Raw genomic sequence first — 27,201 nt, forward strand, 5'->3', positions numbered from 1 at the left:
GGATCTCGCTGAAGCACGGGGCAGGCTCTCGAAATGGTTGGTGGAGCCGGAGAACACACATCCAAACGCTGCAGATTTGCAGGGACCACCATTACCATCCCTGTGCTATTCGGATTGTTTGTTTCAGCCTGTGTCAAGGTGGGTAAGTTGTATTTTTCAATGGGTTCGTCCATTTCATGTAAGTTTTCAAAATCACTGGTATAAAGGTCACACCACTTCCTTTTTATCTTAAAAAATTTGTTTTTAATCTTTATATTTTGAGAGAGAGAGAGAGACAGAAAGAGTGAGCATGAGTGGGGGAGGGGCAGAGAGAGGGGGAGACGCAGAATTTGAAGCAGGTTCCAGGCTCTGAGCTGTCAGCACAGAGCCCGACGTGGGGCTCAAACTCACGAACTGTGAGATCATGACCTGAGCCGAAGTCGGATGCTTAACTGACTGAGCCACCCAGGTGTCCCTCCTCTTTTATCTTTTTAATGTGAACAAGCCATCTTTCTTCACACCGGGGATTTATGTGCCCTTTGTTTTTTACACCAATCTAGATAGGAGTGGAGCATGTTTTGACCACTTCAAAGAAACAGCTTTAGTTTCATTCAATTTCTCTGTTTATTTTTCTGCATTTGGTTTCATTGATGTCTGCTCTTTTTTTTTTTTTCCCCCTTTGGATTTATTTTGTTCTACTTTTCCTAGCTGCATAAGATAGAACTTTGAATCTTCGATTTTTAACACTCCTTCTTGTCTAATATAAACCTTTAAAGTGGTAAGATTCCCCATGAACATTGCTCTAGATGCATCCCATGAATTTTAATGTTCTATCTTCATTTTTATCCAGTGCAAAATACAGCTGGCCCTTGAACAACATGGGTTTGAAGTATGTGGGTCCACTTCTATGCAGATTTTTTTCAATGAATTCTTGGAAAATTTTTTGGAGATGTGAAACAATCTGGAAAACCTCACAGATGAACTGAACTGACAGTGTGGAGCCTGCTTGGGATTCTCTGTCTGCCTTTCTCTCCCTCTCTCTCTTTCTCTCTCTTAAACATAAACAAACATTAAAAAATGTCATTGTGATGCTAATCATCTCTGCACAAGCAGGTTGTCTCTCTGGTAAATTGCATATTACAGTAAACAGTAATGCCTCATGGCCCTCATTATTAACAGTTAAGTTTGGGGGGAGTCAAAAGTTATACATGGATTTTCAACTGCACAGGGGGTCAGTGCCCCAACCCCTGCCTTGTTCAAGGTCAACTGTAGTGTCTAATTTCCTATGTTCCTGCTTCTTTGACTTAGATCATTTATTTTTCTCCACTTTGACTGAGATACAATTGATATATAACGTTGTGTAAGTTTAAGGTGTACAATGTGATGATTCAATACACGTACATACTGTGAAATGATCAACACAATATAGTTAGTTAACACATCCTTGACTTCACACAAATCATTTTTTTAAATGATAAGAATATTTAAATTCTACCTTCTTAGCAATTTTCAAATACGCAATATAGTATTTTTACCTATAGTCACCCTGTCATACTTTAACACCCAGAACCTATTCATCTTATAACTGGATGTTTATATGTTTTGGCCCCCTTCACCCACACCCCCTTGCCCCCACCACCCCCACCTACTATTTCTATGCAACTATTTTCTGTTTTTGTTTTTTGAGATTCACATAGAAGTGAAATAATACAGTCTTTCTCTGTGTGACATTCTACTTAGCATAATACTTTACAGGTTCATCCATGTTGTTGCAAATGGCAGGATTCCCTTATTTTATTTAAAAAAATTTTTTTAAATGTTTATTCACTTTTTGAGAGACAGAGACAGAGTGTGAGCAGGGCAGGAGCAGAGAGAGAGGGAAACACAGAATCTGAAGCAGGCTTCAGGCTCTGAGCTGTCAGCACAGAGCCCGATGTGGGGCTCGAACCCACGAACCGTGAGATCATGACCTGAGCCAAAGTCAGACGCTTAACCAACTGAGCCACCCAGGCGCCCCACCTTATTATTATTTTTTTAATGGGGACACATTTTTATCTATTCATCCATCAATAGACTTCAGTTATTTCCATGTCTTGGCTGTTGTAAATGATGCGGTAATGAACATGGGGGTGGAGATACCTCTTCAAGAACCTGATTTCATTTTTTTCAAATGTACACCCCAAAGTGTAATCACTGGATCATACAGTATTTCTATTTTTAAATTTCTTGAGGACCCTCCATACTGGTGTCCACAGTGGCTGCCCCAGTTGGCATTCCCACCACAGGGCACAAGGGTTCCTTTTTCTCCACATCTTTGCCAGCTCTTGTTATCTCATCTTTTTGATGATATTCCTTTATTTTTATTTTTATTTTAAGTAGGATCCATGCCCAACATGGGGCTTGAACTCACGACCCTGCCATTTGTAGATCTTCTTTGGAAAAAAATGTCTGTTCAGGGCACCTGGGTGGCTCGGTCAGTTAAGCATCTGACTTCGGCTCCGGTCATGTTCTCGAGGTCCATGAGTTCGAGCCCTGCATCGAGCTCTGTGCTGACAGCTCAGAGCCTGGAACCTGCTTTGGATTCTGTATCCGCACCCCCCCCCATGCCCTTCCTCCACTCACACTCTGTCTCTCCCTGTCTTTCAAAAATTAATAAATGCTAAAAAAATTTAAAAAGAAAGAAGTTCAAGTCCTTTGCCCATTTTTGGTTAGATTATTATTATTATTATTACTATTTTTCTATTGAGTCATATGGGTATTTTATATATTTTAGACATTAATCCATCAAATATGTGATTTGCAAATTCTGTACGTTGCCAATTCACTTTGTTGATTGCTTCCTTTGCTATGTAAAAGCTTTTTAGTTTGAGACAATCCCACTTACTTTTTGCTTTTGTTGTCTGTGCTTTTGATGTCATACTCAAAAATTTTTGCCCAGACCAATGCTGATTAGCATTTTGCCTGTTTTCTTCCAGTAGTTTCATGGTTTCAGGTCTTACACTAAAGTCTTTCATATGTTTTGAGCTGATATTTGTACACGGGCCAAGATGAAGGTCCAATTTCTCTCTTCTGCATGTGAATATCCTGTTTTTCCATCACCATTTACTAAAGAGAATAGCTCTTCCTCATTGTGTGTTCTTAGCACCCTTGTTTAAGATCACTTGACTGTAGATGTGTGGATTTGTTTGGGGAGGGGGTCTGTATTCTGTTCTATTGTTTTTTATGTCTGTTCTTAGGTCAGTGCCATACCATTTTGATTACCACTGCTCTGTAATATATTTTCAAATCAAGAAGTGTGATGCCCCCAGTTTCTCCTTCTCCCTCTCCTTTCCCCCTTCCTCCTCAAGATTTCTTTGGCTATTAAGAGCCTTTTGTAGTTCCATATGAATTTTAGGATTGCTTTTTCTATTTCTGAAAAGAATGACATTGGGACTTTGGTAGGGATTGCAATACTTGTGTCTGTAGACGACTGTATGGACATTTTAACAATACTAATTTCTTCCAATCCACGAACATGGGATACCTTCCCATTCATCTGTGTCTTCTTTAATTTTCTTCATGTTATTTGGATGGTTCATTGCATACAGAAATGTGACTGATTTTGTATGTTAATTTTATATTCTGCAGCGCTACTAAATTTATTTGTTATATCAGTTTTTAAAAATTTTTTATGCTTACTTATTTTGAGAGAGACAGAGAGAGAGTGAGCACAAGCAGGTGAGGGGCACAGAGAGAGGGAGACACAGAATCTGAAGCAGGCTCTAGGCTCTGAGCTGTCATCACAGAGCCCAACGTGGGGCTTGAACTCATGAACATGAGATCATGACTAGAGCCAAAGTCGGATGCTTAACCGACTGAGCCACCCAGGCGCCCCTACCTGTTTTTTTCTTGTTGTCGAGTTTTTGGAGTTTTGTACATATATGACCATGTCATATACAAAAAGATAATTTTACTTCTTCCTTTCTAATTTGGATTTCATTTCTTTTTCTTGTCTAATTGTTCTGCCTAAGATTTCTGTGTTGAATAGAAGTGATTAAACTGGGCACCCCTGCCTCATATTGGATCTAATAAGGAAAGTTTTCAAATTTTTCTTATTGACTTGGATGTTAGATGTGGGCTTTTCACCTATGGCCTGCAGGGGGTTGAGGTAAGTTCCTTCCATATGTATTTTGCTGAGAGTTTAAATCATGAATGAATATTAAACATGGTCAAATGTGTTTTCTACATCTACCGAGATGATCGTGTTTTATGCTTTCGTTTTGTTCATGTGGTGTATGACATTCATTGATTTGCACGTGTTGAACCATTCTTATACCCCAGGGACAAATTTCACTTGGTTGTGGTTTATGTGCTGTTGAACTTAATTTGCTATTATTTTATTAAGGACTTTTGCACTTACGTTTATCAAAGATATCGGCCTGTCATTTTCCTGCAGTGTCTTTGTCTGGCTTTGCTATCAGGGTAATGCTAGCCTTATAAAACAAGTTTGGAAGTACGCCCTCTTCTATTTTTTAAAAGGGGTTAAGAAGGATTGGTATTAATTATTCTTTGAATGGTAAAATTCACTCATTGAATCATCTGGTCCTGGGCTTTTCTTTGTTGGGAGGTTTTTGATTACTAGTTAAATCTCCTTATTTATTATATTTATTTAAAATCCAGGGGCGCCTGGGTGGCGCAGTCGGTTAAGCGTCCGACTTCAGCAAGGTCACGATCTCGCGGTCCGTGAGTTTGAGCCCCGCGTCGGGCTTTGGGCTGATGGCTCAGAGCCTGGAGCCTGTTTCCGATTCTGTGTCTCCCTCTCTCTCTGCCCCTCCCCCGTTCATGCTCTGTCTCTCTCTGTCCCAAAAATAAATAAACGTTGAAAAAGAAAAAAAATAAATAAAAAAAAAAATCCAAAGTAAAGTAAGAAAAAAAAATAGGAGGGACAACCCAGAAAACAAATTATAAGCTGACATACCTAAACTTGATCATATCAACAATTACATGAAATGCTTAGTGTTACAGTTAAAAGGACAATCTCTAGATTGTCAGAATAGATTAATGTCGTCTACAAAAAAAAATATTTTAAAAGACGTAAGTTGGTTAAAACTGAATGGACAGGAAAAGACACTGTGTAAACAGTAGGCACAGGAGGCTGGACTGGCTATACGAATAATATATAAAATAGAGGTTAAGAACGAGTATTGCCAAAGTTACAGATGGACATTTCATAATCATAAAGGAGTCGATGCATCGGGAAGTTTTTAAATAATTTTTTAAATGTTTATTTATTTATTTATTTTGAGAGAGAGAGAGAGAGAGACAGAGAGACAGAGAGAACATGAGCAGGGGAAGGGGAGAGAGAGAGGGAGAGACAGAGAATCTGAAGCAGGTTCCACGTTGTCAGCATGGAGCCTGACGTGGGGCTTGAAACCATGAACCGTGAGATCATGACCTGAGCCGAAATCAAGAGTTGGACGCTGAACCGACTGAGCCACCCAGGTGCCCCAGAAAGTTTTAGTAATCATATATGTGTGTGTGGCTAATAATAGCTTCAAAATACATGAAGCAAAGCTGACAGAATTAGAGTGAGAAACAGACAAATCACATTGGAAAATAACAGCTCAGAGGGGGAAAAATTCATCCACTGGCTTTTTAGCTAACCTCTATTATTTGTTTTTAATGGCCGGTATGAGGATTACAGTATGGGTCCTGAACTTTTACAGTCCATTTAGATTAAGTATTAATGCTTTAGATCAAATGTGGATACCTTGCAATTGTAAAGATCTATTTATCCTGCCCTTCTATATTTTATGTTATAGTTGGCATATATATTAGCGTTTACATGTTAGAGGTCTAAAGACAATAACCAGTCCTTTACATTTACTCAGATATTTACCATGTTTTTGTATTCTTTATTCCTTTCAAAAATTCCCAGTTTCTATTGGGTATTACTGCCCTCCAGTCTGAAATTTTCCATTACTGTTACGTTTGTGCAGGTCTGACAGCAAAAGATTCTTTATTTTAATCTGAAAATATCTTTCTTTAGACTTCACTCTTGAAGGCTATTTTTGCCAGACAACGAATTATGAACTCACAGTAGTTACTGTCTGTCGTCACTTTGAAGATTCTCTTCCACGATTACTTAGCGTCCATTGTTTCTGATGATAAATTCAGCAGTTTTCAAAATGTTGTTTTTGTCTAGTTTAGATTTTTCTCCTGAAGTCTGTTTTTAAGCAATCTCACTACAATGTACCTTAGTTGTTGTTACTGTGTTTTTAAATTTTGGTTTGGATTCACGGAACTTTATATTTTTTTTTATTTAAAAATTTTTTTTTAATGTTTATTTATTTTTGAGAGAGAGAGAGACAGAGCATGAACTGGAGAGAGCAGAGAGAGAGAGAGAGGGAGACACAGAATCCAAAGCAGGCTCCAGGCTCTGAGCCATCAGCACAGAGCCCGAGGCGGGGCTCGAACTCATTTACTATGAGATCATGACCTGAGCCGAAGTTGGATGCTTAACCGACTGAGCCACCCAGATGCCTAAACTTTTTAAATCTGTCAATGTGCGTCTCTTACAAAATTTGGGAAACCTTGGTCCTTGTTGTTTCTTCAAATTTTTTTTTTCTCTGTTCTTCTGGGACTCTATTGACAAACACCAGATATTTTAGTAGTGTTCCACAGGTCTTTGAGGCTTTATTCTCATTTCAATTTTTTTTCTCTCTCTTCTTAAAATCGGAACATTTCTATTGATTTATCTTCAACTTCACTGCCTTTTTACTTTGTTACCTTCATTCTGTTGCTAAGCCCATCCAGTATCGTTTTTATTGAAGATATGGTGTTTTTTCCATTTTAGAATTTCTATTTGGTTCTTTTTTATAGTTCTTATTATCTTCTGAGATTTTCCCATTATTTTCATTCATTATAAGCACTCATTTTGCATGAAGCATATTTATAAGCTGCAGTAGATTTTTTGTCTGCTAAACCTAGCACCTGGGTCACCTCCAGGTTGGTTTCTGATGACCGTCTTTTCTCTTGGGAACAGATCACATTTTCCTGGTTTTTCGTCTGTTGAGTATTTTGGCTTGTGTCCTGGCCATTGCGAATGTCATGCTTATGAGATGCTGGCTTCTATTACATTCTCATGAAAAGTATCAATTCTTTTGTTTTAGGAACTAATAAACTCAGTGGACTCACAATGAAAATTCTGTCCCTTGGCTGGTAATTCAAATCTTAGTTCAGTTCTTTTACTCTTAGCTAAGCTGCTTGGTGCCTGCCTCTTGCATGTGTGATTCAAGGCTCAGCCAGAGATTTGCATGGAATTTACCCAGAGAATTTATGGCTCTCTGGCTATCTCTTTCCTGGTATTCTTTTCTCACTTTCCAGATGCTGGTGGCCATCCTGAATTCTGGTCCTCATTTTCCAGACCATTAAGGCTGGTGACCATGGATTATTTTCTTGAATCTATATATCATCTCCTGAATATATACTAATTTTCTCCTGCCCCATAACCCATTAACATAAACTTAGTAGTTTAAGTACAAACACGTATTTGCTATGCCACAGTTTTTAACGGTCAGCAGTCCAAGCATGGCTAAGCTGGGTCATCTATTCAGGGTCTCACGAGGTTATAGACCCTCACGAGGGTCTTATCCAGGCTGTATGCCCATCTGGAATGCTTGTGTGCAAGCTCACGGAGATTGTTGGAAGGGTGTCTGCCCTTGCAGCTGTCTGACTGAGAGCCCTGGCTTCTGACTATGGGTCATCTTCAGGTGTGAGAGGCCACCTGCATTTCCCTGCCACATGGTCTTTTCCCAAGAAAGTTCATGTCATGAGTGCTGGCTTGTTTGAGGTCAGCACAGAAATCTCAATCTCTCTCTCTCTCTCTCTCTCTCTGGCCTGCTAAGATGGACTCTCACGTAACGAGATGTAATCAAGGGAGTGACATCCCATCACCTTTATCATATAATGGAACCTAATCAAGTCAGTGGCATCCCCTATTCCCCGGGGCAGAAGCAGGTTACAGGCCCTAATACACCCAAAGAGAGGGGGTCATACAAGGGTGTGAGTCACTGGGGGCCACATCAGGGTATGCCGGCCACCAGGGCCAAAAGTATATCTTACAGTCTTGTCATGCGGGGCCTTTGCAGGTGAAATAACTTCTCCAGGGTTATAACAGTTAGGTGGGTGCCACCTCTGATTCAAATCCAGGCAAAGCATACATCCTCCGGGTATACCGCATACCTCCCGACAAGCAGAGATACGCTCCCCACTCGTCGAACAGTCTGGATCCAGCCACAGACAAGGAGCAATGACAGAAGCAGGACATCTGCAAATCGTTGCTTTCTAATCTTCCAGGAATCACATGAGACGCCTCAGCAAATTCTGCAACTCACGACTCCCCAACACGATATTAAGTTTTCAAAGTCTCAGAGTTGCCGGAAAGCTTTTTATTTCTATATATGTCTATAGATACACGTTATACATACATATATACTTGAAGTTTGTCTATTTTGAGAGAGAGAGAAAGCGAGCGAGCACGGGAGGAGCAGAGAGAGAGAGGGAGAGACAGAGAATCCCAAGCAGCTTCTGCACTGTCAGCATGGAGCCTGAATGCAGGGCTCAATCCCACAAAAGGGGACATCATGACCTGAGCCGAAATCCAGAGTTGGACACTTAACCAACCAAGTCACCCAGGTATTTTTATCTCCCCATTTATATTTAAAGGCCGTAGAGATTACACTACATCAAAAAGTCCCACAAATGACACACGTTAATTCAGGAAAATCAAAACATTAAAACACACCGATCAAAATCAGAGGGGTATTATCTGGCAGAGAGAGATGGTCTCAGTTTGGTTATAAATCAAGCTTCTCTGGTGATTTTATTACTTCTCTGAAGTTACATAGTAGTTAGCTAGGTTCTGTATTCCAGAATCTGTTGTAATCCTAATGATGTGTACGATAACGCAGTTTCTAATAGTTCATATCAGAAACTAGCTCAATGCTAACAGAAGTATCAGTTTCATGAGTAACAGTTGTAAAGCTTCAACCTGAGAACCAAGCTCTTTTTGAGAAACCATAACTTACCAGCTGGCTCGTGCGGGCAAGTCCATTAACCTTGGGCCCTTGTTTATAAAGTAAACGAAGAAGAGAGCTAAGCTGTGTTCCTGATCTGCAAGGTCCTTTCACCTTTAAATTTAGAAACTGGGCCTTAAGCCTCTCGGTGTTAATACGGAAACTGGAAAGTAAGTAAAGTTTATAAGGGGAAAAAAATAAGATCCTGTATCCCAAACATAAGCCAACTGTCTGTTGAACTAATGTCTTTGCAGTAAACCCATGCGGCCGCCCACATAAACGGGGCAATGGTGACAGTATTCCCATGGTAAGATTATTCACTTAAAAACAATACTCATCTACACAGGGCTTTCAATCCTTGAAGATTCTTGCTAATTCTGTAAGCACTGCCACCAAGACGTGGTCACACATTGGCCCTTCCAAACAACCTTGGTTACGCAGACAGCCATGAGCATTATTCTTATTTAAATAAAAATTTTTTAACGTTTATTTATTTTTGAGAGACAGAGATAGAGCATGAGCGGGGGAGGAGCAGAGACAGAGGGAGACACAGAACCCGAAGCAGGCTCCAGGCTCTGAGCTGTCAGCACAGAGCCTGATGCGGGGCTCGAACCCATGAACTTCAAGATCACGACCTGAGCCGAAGTTGGATGCTTAACCGACTGAGCCACCCAGGCGCCCTGGGTATTATTCTTATTTTACTTGTGAGGAAACAGAACCCCGGAAAGTTGAACGGCAAGTCCTTTTGAGTGAGTCGTCCAAAGTTGTAGAGACAGCAAATGGATGAGAAAGACATTACAGGGGCACCTGGATGGCTCAGTTGGTTAAGTGTCCGACTCTTGGTTTCGGCTCAGGCCACGATCTTACGGTTGGTGAGTTCGAGCCCACCTTGGGCTCTTTGCTGACAACGTGGAGACTGCTTGGGATTCTCTTTCTGCCTCTCTCTTTGCCTCCCCACCCTTCACGCTCGCTGTCTCTCAAAATAAATAAATAAGCCTAAAAAATTTTAAAAACAAAATAAAGTAATAAAAAAGAAAGACCTCACAGCCTCCTGAGGACTATATCTCACTGAAAAACGAGATATCTGCCTTGTTGCTTATTCCCTCAGCAAAGACAGGCCACGTGCTTTCAGATTTGTTGCTGGAGTCCTGTTTTGGGGAGCTTAGCGTATGGGAGGAAGTAAAGAGGAAATATGGTAAATTCTCCATCTCCTTTCTCTCTGCCCCCCACACCCTGTCAAACAAATAAATAGTAAAACAAAAAAATAAAATATGGATTGGAATTCTAAAGCCCACTGTTTCTGACTTTTGGTTACCAAGGTGATCAGGAAGAGCCCTAAAAGTATTCTGATGCAAAGAAGCAAAATGCAGCAGTGAGGAAAACAATGAAATCATGATTTGACCAGATTCTATGTGTCGTTGCAGGGAACACGCAGACTTGTTAACGTGGTCGACAGGAGGAACCCAAGTGGCCAAAATGACGATGCTGGAGGCTAAGAACAACATACTTAAACAGCGGCTATTTAAACCGTGTGACTCTATAATATAAAGCCCAGCTTTTAATTTCCTTTGTGTCACCAAAACGTCAACGGGTAGGAAAGCAGCCAAGCTCCCTTTTCATTGTGATTCTGTCGCTGAGGCCTCCATAAATGTCACGCTTGAATGACGGCTAAAAATACAGAAGACTTTAATCTTCTTCAAATAAGCTCGCTTCTGTGGCTGCAAGTGTGGGGGGCGGGAAAGGACCCGTAACCAAGGGGAGATATGAACCAACTAAAATAGCTCCCATTTCCTTTCTCTGCAAACTCTCCTGATCCATGGCCCTGCCCTCTCCACCCAAGGAAGTTCCTGTGCGGCTCTGTTTTCGCAGGCTCTGTGACGGGGATGGGGCGCGACAGGTTCACACGGGTGTTTGTTTTGACGAAGGAATGATACTTCCTCTGAGCACAATACAGAGCCTCACCTCTGCTTCCTCAGGGGAGAAGGAAACATCCCAAACACCAGAGGCACCCCCCTCGCATTCACACGTCCCCCAGCGTTTAAACAACAAGAAAAAACTGTTCTGCACCATCATACCTTTTGTTACTGGCTTCTCCGTATTTTAGGATCTGAACAAAACCTCTAGGTGGCTGTGTGGGTCAAAGGGAATTCGTACAAATCCACTATTTAGTTCTGGGCCAGTTTCGTCGATTTACTAACGGGCAGGTATGCTTTGTCTCTGGAACGTTTGAAGGGTAAATGCGCAGTTACTGTTTCAAGCATTGACTCGAAAACAGATCAAGTTGGACTGGGTCTGAAAGAACCTTACACGGTCCTGCTTCTTTTATTCTTCATTCCTGTCAAGGCTTTTGAAGCCCCATAACACACGGTATGAGCAGAGAAACAGATCTTTGCAAACTGGGTCAAGCCAAACACTAGAGGTGGTGTCTCAAAAAGTGAGCAGATGATCCACCATCGGGCTTCACTGGTAAGATAACAGGTTCAAGCCTCGGCACTGCCTGCAGGAGATGCACGGGAATACGTGTCTTTTGATATGAGTTTAAAAATTTTTATTTATTTTTGAGAGAGAGGAAGACAGAGTGTGAGCGGGGGAGGGGCAGAGAGAGAGGGAGGGAGACCCGGAATCCGACGCAGGCTCCCGGCTCCGAGCTGTCAGCACAGAGCCCGACGCGGGGCTCGAACCCCCGAACTGCAAGAACATGACCTGAGCTGAAGTCGGACGCTCAACCGACTGAGCCACCCAGGCGCCCCCAGTGTGAGTTGAAATGGGTTTTGGACTAGTCAAGCTTATGTATGTTCGGCACTGGGAAACCCCTGGTTTGGTCATTCCCCCTGGAGAACGACAGGTTAGCATTCCTCATGAATCATCTGCCGCTTTTGCTTAATTTCCTTGACAAAGGGCACAGGTGGAGGGGAACTGATTCCGTCCCGGTTCCGCCAGATATTCTGACTGCAGGATCACCCCCATGAGAAGCAGAGGAGGCTGCCGAGAAAGAGCTCCATGGCTCGGAATCCTGAATTCGCTCTGTTTGAAAAATCTGGGGATTGGCTGTGCACGATGGAGCATGAGTATGTCCTCCAAGGAGATCTTCAGCACTGTTTTGTTTTGTTTGTTTTTTTCAGGTGTATTTATTTATTTTGAGCCAGCGAGCGAGAGAAGAGTACAAGAAGGGGAGGGGCAGAGACAGTCCCAAGCAGCCTCCGACGCAGGGCTCGAACTCACAAGCTGCAAGATCGTGACCTGAGCCCGGATCAAGAGTCAGACACCCAACAGATTGAGCCACCCAGGCGCCCCTAGAGTTGTGTTTAATGTTGGGGTTTTCATTCTCCGCTAGCAAACACATGACTTCCCTGTCAACGGTGAGTAAATGAGCGTGCTTTTTCGTTTCAAACGTCCTATCCGTTTGAGAATCTCTATGTCACAAGAGATGACGGTGGCAGCACTGGCATGATACACCAGCACCTGCTGAGACCTGACCCACCGCATCTCCCGCAGAGGGCTCAGGGCCAGGAAGCAAGCCCGCACGTCTCGCGCTCAAACCACCTGATGGCTGCCATGTTTCCCTCTGATCCCGTTCAGCGCCCACGCAGGAGAACCTCCTGCCGGAGAGATGTCTCTGGCAGGCCGGACTTCTGCCTCTTACTTACGTCCCTGTGATCTCACGTCACCTTGGTAAACCTTGGCGTCCTCACTGGTACAATGAAGATCACAAGAGTCCCTACTTCATGATGATATCGCGAAGATTAAGTGAAAGATGACGCACCTGAGGTCTTAGCACCGTAGCTGAAACACAGCAAGAACTGGGCCATTGCTGGGTCATTATAACTGTCTTAATGCTGACCTTGGGACCAGGTGGCTGGGGACGGACGATGTGCCTTCTCTGCCCAGCTGTCCTGGAAATCCTTTTGCTGGTGAGAATACTGGTGCACACCATGGGCCAGGCGCAATGGCCCCCATCCCCAGCTGCTTTAACAGTAGAAACACTACCAGCCAGGGTGGATAGTCTTTCTTGGGTAGGGCTTCATCCCTGATCTGCATGTCACCTGCTGGGAAAGAATCTGGAAGTGATGTCTTCACCCTGTCTAGCCTCGGTCCCCGGCATGGGAATTAGGGGGGGGAATCATGAAACACAGGGGTGCGGGGGTGCCTGGGTGGCTCCGTCAGTCAAGCGGCCAACTTCTGCTCAGGTCACGATCTCGCGGTTTGTGAGTTCGAGCCCTGCGTCGGGCTCTGTGCTGTCAGCTCAGAGCCTGCTTCGGATTCTTTGTCCGTCTCTCTCTGCTCCTCCCCCACTTGCTCTCTCTCTGTCTCTCTCTCTCAAAAATAAACAATTTTTAAAAAGCAGTGTTGCAAGTGGGAATTTCCCACGGATTGGACCCACGTGCCATCATCTACCCAGACAAGGGCTGTTCTCTGGTATCTGGGGACATAAGATGTCTGCTCCAATGAAATACTGACAGCCTTTAAAGCACCGAATCCGGGGCGCCTGGGTGGCTCAGTCGGTAAAGCGGCCGACTTTGGCTCAGGTCATGATCTTGCGGTCCGTGAGTTCAAGCCCCGTGTCGGGCTCTGTGCTGACAGCTCAGAGCCTGGAGCCTGTTTCAGATTCTGTGTCTCCCTCTCTCTGACCCTCCCCTGTTCATGCTCTGTCTCTCCCTGTCTCAAAAAGAAATAAAACATTAAAAAAAAAATTAAAGCACCGAATCTTACCTGCCCTTGAATTCCTTATGGCCAAGAAAACTGAGGGCACATAAAGAGAAACTCAGCTTCCCTTTGTTATGGGCTAAGTTTGGTTCCCTCCCCGCCACCAACCACAAATACGTATATTGAAACCCTAACCCCAGTACCTTAGACTATACAGGACTGTATATGAAGAGAGGGTTCTTAAAGAGGTGATTATGTTAAGATGAGGCCATTAAGGCGATTCCCACATTCCTTCCAGAAGAAGAGGCAGCAAGGACATGCATAGAGTGAGGATGTGGCCCGGAGACGGCCGTCTGTCTATAAGCCGAGACAGGCCTCAGCAGAACCCTGACCTTGGACTAACAGCCTTGGAACTGTAAGAAGTCAGTTTCTGTTGTTCAAGCCCCCCGAGTCTATGGTATTTCATCAAGGCAGCCTAGCTAACTGGTTACCCTTTGACTTAGCTGGTAGGCGGGCAGTGTGCCTGGAAAGTTTGAACTACTATGGATTCTACGAAGGCTTTCCCCCAGAAAGTGTTCTAGCTTTTGGTTTTCCTCACTGCCGTGACTCACTCTCCGTGTGCTCGTCATCTATGAAAAGGAGACAGGAGTCCCCACAAGAGCGGGACCAGACAGAGTCCTGACTTGCTACAGGCCAGCATAAGCCGACACGGCATCTAACTGCCACGTGGGGTTTCCCCATAATTATCACTCGGGCACCCCAACTCTGCCAGACGGAAGGTTCTTTCCCGCGTTCCACAAACACGAACGATTCTGGAATTCCCACATGCCGGTCCCCCGTCCTGTCCTGCGGACACAGCCCCAGCCCAGGACAGGGACTTGTCACATCCCGTGAGGCTTTACGTTTCTTGGCTTAAATATTCCAATTTCTGCTATTGTGTTAATAAGGGCCGGTAAGCCCCAGACTCTTCAGTTTCTACAATGTTCTTTTGGCGTTTAGAAAAAGACTTTTTTTCTCTTAAAATATGTGAGTGACATAGTCACTCCAGTTGAGCAGTATGGGGCCATTGCTACCTTGCCCCCTCGTCACACTTCTGTGAATTTAGGCTAAGGCTGCCGTAAACTCTGCCAGCACCTCCAAAATAGCTGTGCCTTTTCCTCGGGTGCAACCATTTAGCGAGGTCTCCACCCCCACCTCCATTCTTGCCCCAGAAATCTAGGGGCCCCAGGGTCAGCCTTGGATTGGGGCCCACCGAGGGGCCTCAATGGGACCCGGGTCTGGGGTTACGCGTGTCCAGGGTCTACAGTGCAGGGAGCACAGGAGTGATGGATCTAGGGGCCACCGGAGACGCCGAAACCCTCCTACCCCTGAATGTCATCTCACTGAAGATCACTGCGGATCCCAGAAGGCCTCCTGTCTAGCTGCCCCGTGCACCCAAGCCTCCAGCTGGACGGCATACCGTGTAAGTCAACACACAGGTCCATCTCCCCGTGTGTGTGTCCCCAGAGACCTCCCAGAGAGACAACGACTCATTCATCACCACCGAAGATGAGGCCATGCTCTCCTTGGCTCTTCTCCCACTGAGCCCTCGCTCTTTTGTTTATAAAATGCTCACTCACGGGCCACTGGGTGCCAGGCCTTGTGCGTGGGGCTGGGACGCACCGGAGATCGAGACACCGTTCCCCGCGGGGATTCGGCCAAATGGATGGCCAAGTATACGCTGGGTCCTCAAGGCCGTAGGGATAGGGGTGGTGGATCCTGAACTTGTCACCAGCAGTCTCCCATGTAGTGGCAGTTACTGACCTCTGCTAAGGGGCTCCCTGAGGAGAGCTAAGGCCGAGCGGTCCCTACAATGCGGGTGGACTTTAAAATCACGAATGCCGTAAAACGCACTCCAAGTCACGATGCCGGGGCATGGCTCATCATGCCCACGGAGAGGTGAATGCCCAACCCCCAAGCCAGTCAGACTGCTGTCCAGAACCCAAACGCACAGGATGATGTGCCTCAGAGAACGGCTCCGTTTTTATCCCCAAAGAAACCGTAACAGCAGGGAATAAATCACGGAAGTTTTGCCCTTTAGGGGGGAGAAGATGATGTGGTTGGGAAAGTGCTTCTTCTTTCCACGGGAAATCACCTGTTGCACCTGCTTTGGTACGGGGTGGGGGGGGAGAGGGTTGGGGGGCATTTTGTGGGGGAGGGGTGCTTGCTGCGTCTCTGGTTTGAGTAGTAAGACGTCTGAATTTCATAAAGAAACGCTCACAACAGTCTCAGAGACAGGGGCGTCTGGGTGGGGTCTTGGTTTCACCCTCAGGTCATGATCTCACAGTTTGTGAGTTCAAGCCTCAGGTGGCGCTCAGCGCTGACAGCGTAGAGCCTACTTGGGATTCTGTCTCTCTCCCTCTCTCTCTGCCCCTCCCCTGTTCATGCTCTCTCTCTCCCTCCCTCAAGACAAATAAATTTTACAAAATCTTTAAAAAATATTAAAAAAAAACAAAGAAAAAAAAAAAAACAGGCTCAGGGGCACACACACAGAAGAGGCCAGAAAGAAAGGCCTGCCATGGGGGGAGCCTTCCAGGGCAAAGTCCTTTCCTGTCTGCGCAAGGAGAGGGCTCAGCTGGTGGGAGGAGGGAGGGAGGGAGGGAGGGAGGGGCTTCCTTCAGGGTAACCTGGAGGGTTAAGGGGCCACAGGGATGCCCTGAGTGGCCCAGGGTGGGGTGGGGGGGATGCTCTGAGTTACTAGTCTGCAGCCCTACACAGAGGAGGGACAGGCAGTGCAGCATGGGAAAGAAGTGGGGCCCTCCTGTGGTATTCCAGAACATTCCAGTGTGGAGGGCAGTCAACAGTAGGGAGGTGGAAAGCCTCCAGCCACACCAGAGAGAAAGCCTGGTACCTACTCGCGGTTTGTAATGGGACGTATATCCAAACCCTGGGACGGGTCCCCAGGCCACAGGACTCCCCAGCTCAATGCGCACACGCCTTCCTCTCCAAGGTCTGTTTGCCTCTTACCAAGTCACAGAGGGAACGCGGCCCTCTCCAAGTGCGTCCACCTCTTCCGCGCTGCCTCTGCAGGTGGGGGGACGGGGCCCGGTCTTCCCAAGAAGGGCCACACACGGTGCAGGACGTGCGGCCGGTGAGAGCCCTTGCCTACGCGGTCTCTGACCTGTGGTAAGGCCTGGACCGGCTCGGTTTCCTCAACTCAACTGACGAAGGGCCATCGTGACCAGCAAGCTGGCCAGGATGGCCGTGAGGGGTGAGTCCACAATTTACGTGGCGGCGTGACTGTCTCTGCACGGGGTTCCTGCATCCCCACCGTACGGTCACTTCTAGCTCTGGGATCCGGCAGAAGGCTGCCCTGTTGGGGTCTCACCGACCGTCTTTTCCCGTAGTGACGAGCGAACTCTGCAGGCTTATGGCCAAGTTGTCGCCCTTTCTAAAGTAGGCTCTGCGAGCAGGGCATTCGTTAGTTCTTCACATACATATTGCAACCAGTGTCTTTCACTTCTAGGGGACCCATCTTTCCACGCCTGGTAAGTGAATCACGGAAATGCAAAGTGAATGAACATAAACGCTTGCTGATACAGCGGCACGGCATCAGACGCCAGAGACATGGCAGGGAGCAGAGACACTAAGTCCCCTGCCTCTGGGCTTACGGGTTAGATGCTGGAAGAAACACAGATGAGAATGGGACACGGAGCAGACTGTGACCGGCGGGTGGAGGGGTGAGGGAGGCCTGGCCGGCGAAGCGGCCTCCAAGCAGGGTACGGGTGAGGGGAGAATGTGACGGGGCCCCGCGGTGAGGACAAGTCGTGGACTCCTCTGGGAGGCGCGGTGAGGGCACAGGGGAGGCGCTGAGCCCAGACCTGGAGGCTGCGGGCGGAGGTAAGAACTCAGGTCATGCCCCAGGGTGATGATGCAAAGGGGAGACGGGCCCCCACTTGTGTTTGGACCAGTGTTGCTCTAGCAGTGGTGTAGAGGGGCAGGAGGACAGGAGCGGACACGGTGACCCAAGAAGAGGCCACTACTGCAATGTGGGTCATCCCAGGCGGGTGGGAGCCCCTGGACCAGGGTGCTAAGACAGGTATGGGAGAGGTGGCTGCCTTCGGGATCAGGGCTCTTGGACAGGGGGTGTGGCACGTGAGGGACAGATGTGGGTCTATAGACCTTCCCCCTCATCTTATATGGGGGATCAGTCCAGGTGGGGCCCCTCCTCTCCTGGGTCCCTGGCACATGGGGCGTATCGAAGGGACCACTCTTCTCTGCTCTGAATCCTTTCTGGCCAGCACAGCGCTCCAGGAGGCCAAGGCTGAGCCATCGCTCATGTGAGCACCACCCATGTGCTGGAGGTCATCAAAGGTCTTTGATTAGTATGAAGAATAATTTTTTTAAATGTGTATCTAGTTTGAGAAAGAGAGAGAGAGAGCATGGGCACACAGGCATATGTGCAGGGGAGGGGCAGAGAGAGAGGGAGGGAGAGAATCCTAAGCAGTCTCCACGCTGTCAGGACAGAGCCCAACGTGGGGCTTGATCTCACGAACTGGAACATCATGACAGGAGCTGAGATCAAGAGTCCGACACTCAACCGACTGAGCCACCCAGGTGCCCCACAAAGAATAATTTTTTAAAAGTCTCCAGGCATCATCCCCTTTGCCAGAAACAAGTTAACAACCAGCAAGAGGCAGGTGACAGGGAACTCGGAGGAGTCCCCACTCCAGGGGGACAGTGGAAATGGCCCTGCGGGAACAGGGCTTCCATTTACCTCAACACCCTTGCGGACGTTTGATTTAATAAGCAGCAACCGTCAGTCCTAACAGCAGAGAGGAGAATACGCTTGGAGCCCACTCTGGTCCGTGACCCTGCTCGGTGGGGACGCCCCCCCAACAAGGGTTCCTGAGGCTACATCGCTGGGGCCTTCTCTCTGCTATGGACCGGGAAGCAGAGGGAGGTCAGGAACATTCCGGAATGATCCGACGCGCCACCACAGAAACGGACTGTGAGTTTGGCGATGGTCAGATGCACACTTCAGTTCTGGATGAAGTGTGTCGTTGGGGGTGCGGTCAGCAAAGGGTTACAACGTCCTGTAACATTCTAGGTACCTGATTCTCATACGGAATCTCAAGTAGTAACACTTTCCCCTGATTTCTAACGTGTGCAGATTGCCCGAATTATTCACACAGTACAAAACGCTGCACTGAGATATCCAAGGAATGAGGGTCAATTCATACTCTTAAGTGCAGGGTGTGGACGTATTTATTGAACTCGTAAGCCATTTTTCACGGAAAAATCTTTTTTGGGCTATACTAATAACTGATTGCAACACCAGCCTCCTCATCTCTCATTAATTTTTTTTTTTTTTTTTTTAATGAGAGGGAGACACAGAATCTGAAGCAGGCTCCAGGCTCCGAGCTGTCAGCACAGAGCCCGACGTGGGGCCCGAACTCGTGAACCACGAGATCGTGACCTGAGCCGAGGTCAGCCGCTCAGCCGACTGAGCCACCCAGGTGCCCCTCCCGATCTCTCATTTTAACGGCTATCCCCACCAGTGGTTTTAGTCCCAATGCAACAAACTTGAGATGGTGTAGACATGTGGCTGTCATACTGGAATTGTCTGGTGTTGAACGCTTTCCACGATGAATGCCATAATTCAAGTGCTACAGGACAAAAGAGAGCCCGGATAACTAAAATACTTTTTGAATTCCTTGTCCTTACGATGAAAAAGGATTCAGAGTTGTCTTCGGCATAAAAGCGGGCATAAAAGAACCATGTGCCGACTGAAAAAATTAGGGAAGAGCCGTTTCTTCTGCATTTGTGGAAAAGGAGAACTCAAATGAGACCACACAGCATTTTCTAGAAAACTCCCACAAGTTGTTTTTAATCAACTGACAGACAAAAGCGAAATACGCCTGTCCGTGACCCGCAGAGCGTTCTAAGAGGCAGATATCGGCAGGCGTGATTTACGGGATTCTTTCCATCTTGAATGGGTAAACTGAGTCACGTAAGCACAGATCACGGGACAGTATTCTATTCTTGTTCCTCTCAAGGAGGGCCTCCAAAGACTTAAAAGGATGAGCAACGGCCCCCCAATAAACTCTGAAAATGTGGACCTGTGAACGAGGTGTATTCACAGTTTGTGCCTGACGTGGGGGCAAAGCCAGCACGAGGGTGTGGTCTTGTTTCACATCGCCTTTGGTGTTTACGGCAACACAGAGTTTGATTTTTTTTTTAAGTTGATTTATTTATTTTGAGAGAGACAGAGCACGAGCAGGGGAGGGGCAGAGAGATAGGCAGACAGGGAGAGAGAGAATGAGAACCCCAAGCAGGCTCCACACTGTCAGCACGGAGCCCGATGTGGGGCTCGAACCCCCAAACCCGTGAGATCATGACCTGAGCCCAAACCACGAGTCGGACACTTAACCAACTGAACCACCCAGGCGCCCCCCCCGCCCCCCGCCCCTGCCCTCACGAGTTTGAGTTTTATTTTTTTTAAATTTTTTTTCAACGTTTTTATTTATTTTGGGGACAGAGAGAGACAGAGCATGAACGGGGGAGGGGCAGAGAGAGAGGGAGACACAGAATCAGAAACAGGCTCCAGGCTCTGAGCCATCAGCCCAGAGCCTGACGCGGGGCTCGAACTCACGGACCGCGAGATCGTGACCTGGCTGAAGTCGGACGCTTAACCGACTGCGCCACCCAGGCGCCCCATTGAGTTTTAAATTTAATCTGCCACTTGGTTAACGCAGGAGCCTGGCCAGGGCACAGAGCCACCGTTCCCACTGGCCACTCCTCCCTGCCTCAGGCTCTTCCATTCCCGATGCCTGGCTCTCACAAGGGCTCTTGTGCTGTCTGCACACCTAGGGGGATGGCGAGGTAGTTGCTGCGGGACTCACCAAGGCCACAGGACCAGGGCAGACAGAGCTGGGATGTTAACCCCAGGAGGCAACTGCACGGCCCGTGGTCTGGCCTGTACATCATGTACCCGGGAAGGCTGCCTCGGCTGTTCCCATTTTGCAGAGGAGGAAACTGAGGACCAGAGAGTGAGTGGAGGGGGTGCCCACGCAGGCACTTGTGTCCGCGGCCCCACGCGTCATCTCAGATCTGTGCTGATCCACAGCCCAGAGGGGGGCACATGTGTGCAAGAGACAAGAGACCACCCTCCTTGGGGATAGATACTGAGACCTGGCATACAAAGGGGGCTCTGACCCCCAGGTAGGCGCAGCAGGCAAGAACTCTGCCCTTGATCGGGGCCAAGGACAAGGCGTGAGGCCGTCTCAGCACACAGCAGAGTGCAGTGATGACCCTGGGGAATCTCAAAGGTAAAACGGGAAGAAAAATCCCACCCGGGACAGGCAATCCCTCTGTCCCTCACACGAACACACCCTGGGTCCCGGCAAGAAGAAGCCAGAACTATTTATTTATTTTAACATCCAATGTTAGGCCTCGGCTAAAACTATGGCAAACTGTGCCCAGACGTTATTGCAGAGCACAGATCCATTCATCTCCAGGGAAACTCTTCTGCGGGAAGAACTCTCCAGACCCGTTCAAGATATTTACACCGAGCGGGCGGATCGGGGCAGTGGAGTTTCTGCGGCGCGGTGGTTCTCAAAGTGGGGTTTGCCTGGGAACTTGCTGGGACACAAATTCCCAGGCCCTGCCCCAGACCTACTGAATCAGAAACCCTCAGGGTGGAGCCAAGCAAAATGTGTTCTAACAAGCCCTTTGGGGGTGATTCTGATGCTCGCTCAAGTTCGAAAACTACTGACTCAGCGTATGGTGCCCTCACATATGTATCATTCCTGTCTGAATGTTCCACTTAATTAGAACTACATTCGAGGTACCGGGAAGAGGGATGAAAGTCTGGCACAGAGATTCGGTCTCCTCTGGAAAGATAACACGTCTCTCGACCCGTCTTGCCAATTTCTCTGCTAACAGGCTTGCTCAAGGACACCATTAATTTCTTTCACTGGCTCTACCTACCCCTTCCGGGAAAGTCTCTCCGGAAAGTATTTTAGAAATAACAAATACTGGCGATCGCGTCGTGAGTATAAAAACAGGTAACAAACGCTGATACAAAGACAGCATTTGGGGGACAATGCGTCCCCTGAACTGACACTCGTCTGACATGATTCCCCTTCTACGACCTGAATAAGGGAACCCTGAATTTTTCGGACCAGATGATAAGAGAAAAAGATAAAATATTTTCTTCTAAAATAAGAAAATGTAGGCATTCTCCTTTCCCCAAACTAGTCATGTCCTTGAAAATAAGCCTTTCCTTTCCATTCAGGACATCGGTGTTAGGAACAACTAAGGTTTTCCAAACAAACATCTTATCTTTATCTGGAAGGAAGTTGGTGAAAAAGGAACTGACGTTCTTACCCGACAACGATGACAATACACTTTTGGGTTCCTTTCCCAGAAATTAGTAAATAACAAAATACCTTTCATTTAAAAAGGAAAAATATGGTCCCAGCAAATACTTAAATCTAATCCATATGCCACTCATATGCTTAAAAAAGGAGAGCATCTCTGTGAGCCAATTTCTGCGCTCATTCTGTGCCAAATAAAACAGATTTTAGTAAGAAGCTTTTACTGCCTCAGAGGGAACTCTGTTCATTTTTCAGGGTATAGAGAACTATTTATTTTTCACTGGGAATTCCTGATTCTCTATTTACGATGCATTTTTCCACTCGGGCAGACTTTATCCACTCTGGAGAAGCATGTTAAAATCTGAGAACACCTCTTCTCCGGACGGAAGGAACTTTTAAGATGCTGATCGGGTTCAGCATCAACCTTCGAGTACATCAGGAAACGCAATTCTCATTGCAAACAGCCCTCAAGTAATAATGATGCTGGAACTTGCGGTTTTCAGTGCTAACATCCCTCCCAATCAGAAGCAAACTGATGTCCCCAGAGGGAGGGGGCTGAAAAGTACTAAATGCTAGAAGTATGGTCTGTGGGTTATGAAAAAGTTCAGATCCTAAACCCCAGAAAAGGTTTACATTTCACAACACAAGCACAGGAAGTAACTTTGGGTTCAATTTGCACATTTAGTCCTGCGAGTGTACGACCAAATGGGGTGCATTTGTACCTAACGCTCTTGGTAACAAAAGACAGCTAAAACATCCCGGAGAACTCAGAAGAACTTAGGAGCATTAGAAAATGCTAGGGGCGCCTGGATGACTCCGTCGGTTAAGTGTCCGACCTCGGCTCAGGTCACGATCTCGTGGTTCGTGGGTTCAAGCCCCGCGTCGGGCTCTGTGCTGACGGCTCGGAGCCTGGAGCCTGCTTCGGATCCTGTGTCTCCCTCCCTCTCTGCTCCTCACCCGCTCACTCCCTGTCTCTCTTGCTCTCTCAAAATAAACATTAAAAAGAAAAAAAGAAAATGCTTAAGAAACACAAAAAATCAAAATATTTTCTTCTAAAACATGTTGTGTCAGGGTTTTCCAACAGATTGCTAAGGCACGGATGGAAAGGTCTGTCGATGGGAGCGGGGTGGTCTCTGAGACCTGGGGATAAAGTTCACACCTGTGAGGACGGAGGACGATTTATTAAGATTTATGAAGACTGATGGACAGACAGACAACCAGGCAAGAAGGAATCTGAGAAGACTACTGCTCCAGAGAGCCACTTAGGCAACTTCTAACCATGACCCCAGACTGAGCCTCCCATCTGGGAGGTACAGACTTAGTTTCTAGTTTATTTTAAGGAAAAGCCATCTTATGAATAAGCAAAAAAAAAAAAAAAAAAAAAAAAAAAAAAAAAAAAAAAAAATAATAATAATAATAATAATAAATAAATAAAAAAGGGTTCAAACCCAGAGTAGCAGCAGTGTGAAGTTTTCCGCCTCCACGAAGCATGGACAGGCCGGGGACGCTAAGGCAGAAGGCAAGAGTCAGGAAATGAAGCCCCTGTGAGAGAATTAACGTGTGTTCTATAAAGTCCCTGTTTGCAGCGTGGTGTCCCCGCCCCCCAGGGAGCTGGGGTGCCAGCCACTGGGAACCTTCCCCGCTTGGTGAGCACTAATGCATTCTTACTGTGGCCTGGAGTCTTGGAATGCATGTGGAGCAGGCCCAGCTGTGGGCGCGGCCGGTCAGCCTTGGAGAACACAGCTTCTAGAAGATTCCAAAGTCCGGTCCCATCCCGGCCACACCGTGTGCTGTCCCTGCTTCCCCCCACCTGAATGAGGACGGATGCATTTAGAAGATGAAACCTGTATGTCAGTTTCACCGTGCATCATCCCAAGCCTCGAGAACAGGAGCTGCTTGGTCAAGGAGCGTCCCGGCCCCTGTGAACGGAGGGCCTGGGATTTCCAATCGCGCTTCACGCCGCGGCAGACTCGCGGGAGGACAGAAGCCCAGTGCAGACCCCAGCTGCTGAGGACAAAGGCTCTTTCTGGTCCACACGTAGTGACAACCCCTTGCAAAGGCGTGACGTTGCTCTGATGATAAACTTAGCACCCGTGGCTTCCTACATACACGGTCTCTGCAAACGTCCCATCACGTGGAAAGTGACTTAGTGTGAGAGGCCCTCCCTCCTCTCCTGTGCATCTGAAGTATTTGGGGCATCTATATTTTACGACCTATCATCCCTGTCCCGTACAAACTCCAGATTTCTTTCAGTGCCCCGAACCACGCTATTTTCTCATTTAGCGATCATGACGACGCCCAAACTTTTAATGCTGCAGACACAATAAATGCTAATAACAAGCACAGGCCTTGAACGCCTGAGAGCACAGGAGGTGTCCTACCTTCCACACGTGAAGGAGCGTGGCATCTCATCTTTACTTCTACTTTTTTTAAATGTTTATTTGAGAGACAGAGAGAGTAAGCATGAGCAGGGGAGGGACAGAGAGAGAGGGAGAGAGAGACTCTCAAGCAGGTTCCCCACTCAGCTCAGAGCCCGACGTGGGGCTCGATCTCACACACTGTGAGATCATGACCTGAGCCGAAATCAAGAGTCAGACACCCAACCAACTGAGTCACTCAGGCGCCCCTCACTTTTACTTCTAAATAAAGCTTAAAGATTCGACCGAAACACTCTCCCCGCTAAAGCCACAAATTTGCAGAAGGTAGGGCACACAGGGAACTTCCAGAGAAGTCGCCGGTCCTTTTAGCGGATCCACCACTCCCCGGAGCCGCCCTCCGCCTACCTTTTCCGAGGCCTTGTCCTGCACTGGTGGCCCCAGGCCGGGCAGCGTCGGGGGCGGAGGGGCCCGACGCTTCTTCATGTCCGACTTCACAGACACCCCTGAGATGTTGCCAAGCGACAGGGATGGACCCAACGTCATGGAACGCGGATTCACCGCCGGGGAGTTGGGCGTGGTCAGGCAGCCCTGCGGGGAAGGGGACAAAGAGAAACTCTCATCGGTGTGAGGTCACTTCTCAGTGTAGGAGTGCTCCGACCTAAAAACCAAGTGCCACACCGCCCATCCGAGCCTGTAGGACACGTCCACTGCTGGGCTTGAATGGCCTGAGCAAAACGCTCACTTTCAGTCGAAAGCCCGTATTTTCCCTGCGGTGGGAGACACTCCATTGACACATTCCTGCTGCAAAGGTTTCTTTTCTTTTTTCTTTTGAATGTTTATTTAGTTTTGAGAGAGAGAAAGAGAGAGAGACAGCACGAGCAGGGGAGGGGCAGAGAGAGAGGGAGACACAGAATCCGAAGCAGGCTCCAGGCCCTGAGCTGTCAGCACAGAGCCCGACGCGGGGCTCGAACCCACAAACTGCGAGATCATGACCCGAACCGAAGTCGGACGCTCAAGCGACTGAGCCACCCAGGCGCCCCACAAAGGTTTGTTTTCTTAATCACAAAGGAAACGACAGACCTCTGAAACCCCTAAGAACCCTTACCAGCTAGACTCGTTTAACACTCCTGACCAGACCGCAGTGTGAATCAGCGTCCTTTGAAACGGAACCTGTCTTCGGAACGAGCTTGTAGGTGCTGAACAGAGGAAGGCACAGGCCAGAAGTACATTTCTCCCGGAGGAATCTGTCTGTAGCTCTGACCGCACTGAGCCCCCTCTCCGGCCCTCCGGTGGGTCATGTCTGCTCACATGACCTCTCTCGCAGCCAGTTCCAGGGCCCTTGGAGACCTCAGGGAGGCTGGGACAGGGGAAGGCTCGCTTTGGCCCCCCATGAATCTGTCAGGGATGCCACAATCTTTCCCCTTCCTGATGCTCAGCTGGGGCTGCAAGGTCTCATTAAAGGGTAGCTGCCGATTAGGTGCATTAAAGCCCCCTGATCTCACAACGGCGCCCCTACTCTGTGCGTCCCTCGCTCTATAAAAGCTGTGGCGTAAGGTCTGGATTTTGCAGAGAGTAACTATGCAGCAGCTGTGGATTGGCTCCACCTGATCTCCCACCAGGAAGGTCCCCTGAATAAAACTGTAGAGGAGGGCCTGGGGGACTCAGTCAGTTAAGCGTCCGACTCTTGATTTCGGCTCAGCTCATGATCTCACGGGTCGTGAGTTCGAGCCCCACCTGGGACTCTGTGCTGACAGTGCAGAACCTGTTTGGGATTCTCTCTCTCCCCCCGCCTCTCTCTGCCCCTCCCATGCACCCATGCTCTGTCTCTCAAAAGAAACAAATAAACTTTTTTAAAAAAAGTTAAATATTAAACACAAAACACAAACCTCTGCGTAAGCTTTATGGAGTCACCTGCTTTGTTTCCCGGTGTCAAAGCACCTTTTCCATTTGGGGGTCACTTTACTGTCGCCCTCCCTCACTTTCTAACAGGGTCTCTGCCGTCGTGAGAAGTATGTCACCGGCTGCCAAGAAGGGGCTTAGGTTTCTTCAAACCCTTCACGGGTCACCACCAAAAGGCCGTGTGAGATAAATGGCTTGCCACGGAGGCTGTGACCAGGGAACGCAGTACTCCGTGGCAGAGATCTACACCGAAAATAAACGCAAGCCACAATGCTACTTAGGAGTTTTCACAAAGCAGCCCCGCCTGCTGGGTGTATATGGGGGGGCTGGCAGGCTAAAGGGCACAGACTTTTTTTTTAATGCTTATTTATCTTTTGGGGGGCAGGGAAGAGAAAGAGGGAGACACAGAATCAGAAGTAGGCTCCAGGCACTGAGCTGTCAGCCCAGAGCCCGAAGTGGGGCTCGAACCCACAGATCATGAGATCATGACCTGAGCCGGAGTCGGACGCTTCATCGACTGAGTCACCCACGTGCCCCGACACATAGGTGTTTTAAATCTTTACCCCTCCTAGGGTCTGCTTAACCCGATCACGTAAGCGTTAGTGCAGGCGGAGGCTTAGAGAACCAACACTCTGATTTCAAATGCGTAACAAGATAGAAGCCAGGCTCTCCCCTGGCACCTCTCCCTGCCCCCCCGGCCAACACTCCCCCCCCCAGAACCGGTGCCCGGGGTGTACTGCACACCAGGGGCTGCGCAGCGGGGAGGTCAGCCCACACGCCGTCCGGGTTCGAGTCCTGCCTCTCCCGCGTGAGCTTGGACATGCCTCTGGAGTCTTCTCTGCCTCAGTTTACCTCCTGTAAAACTGGGTACCAGTAGTTTTGTTC

The 27,201-nt window shown here is 47.6% G+C and overlaps 1 protein-coding gene and 1 non-coding gene across 7 annotated transcripts in view; both read right to left on the minus strand.

Moving 5' to 3' along the window:
• The window catches only part of COBL (cordon-bleu WH2 repeat protein), a 273,215-nt gene that overhangs the window by 88,415 nt on the left and 157,599 nt on the right, over positions 1 to 27,201 (minus strand). For all 6 annotated transcript variants that reach the window (XM_045494295.1, XM_045494296.1, XM_045494300.1 and 3 more), the window contains one exon: positions 24,823 to 25,005. In XM_045494295.1, the coding sequence (XP_045350251.1) occupies positions 24,823 to 25,005 (183 nt within the window). The remainder of the gene's footprint in view (positions 1 to 24,822; positions 25,006 to 27,201) is intronic.
• Positions 1,907 to 1,991, minus strand: TRNAQ-UUG. Its single transcript has one exon. It is a non-coding gene; the product is annotated as a tRNA-Gln (tRNA).

This window comes from Leopardus geoffroyi, chromosome A2 (genome assembly GCF_018350155.1).
Source record: "Leopardus geoffroyi isolate Oge1 chromosome A2, O.geoffroyi_Oge1_pat1.0, whole genome shotgun sequence".
Classification (NCBI taxonomy): Eukaryota; Metazoa; Chordata; class Mammalia; order Carnivora; family Felidae; genus Leopardus; species Leopardus geoffroyi.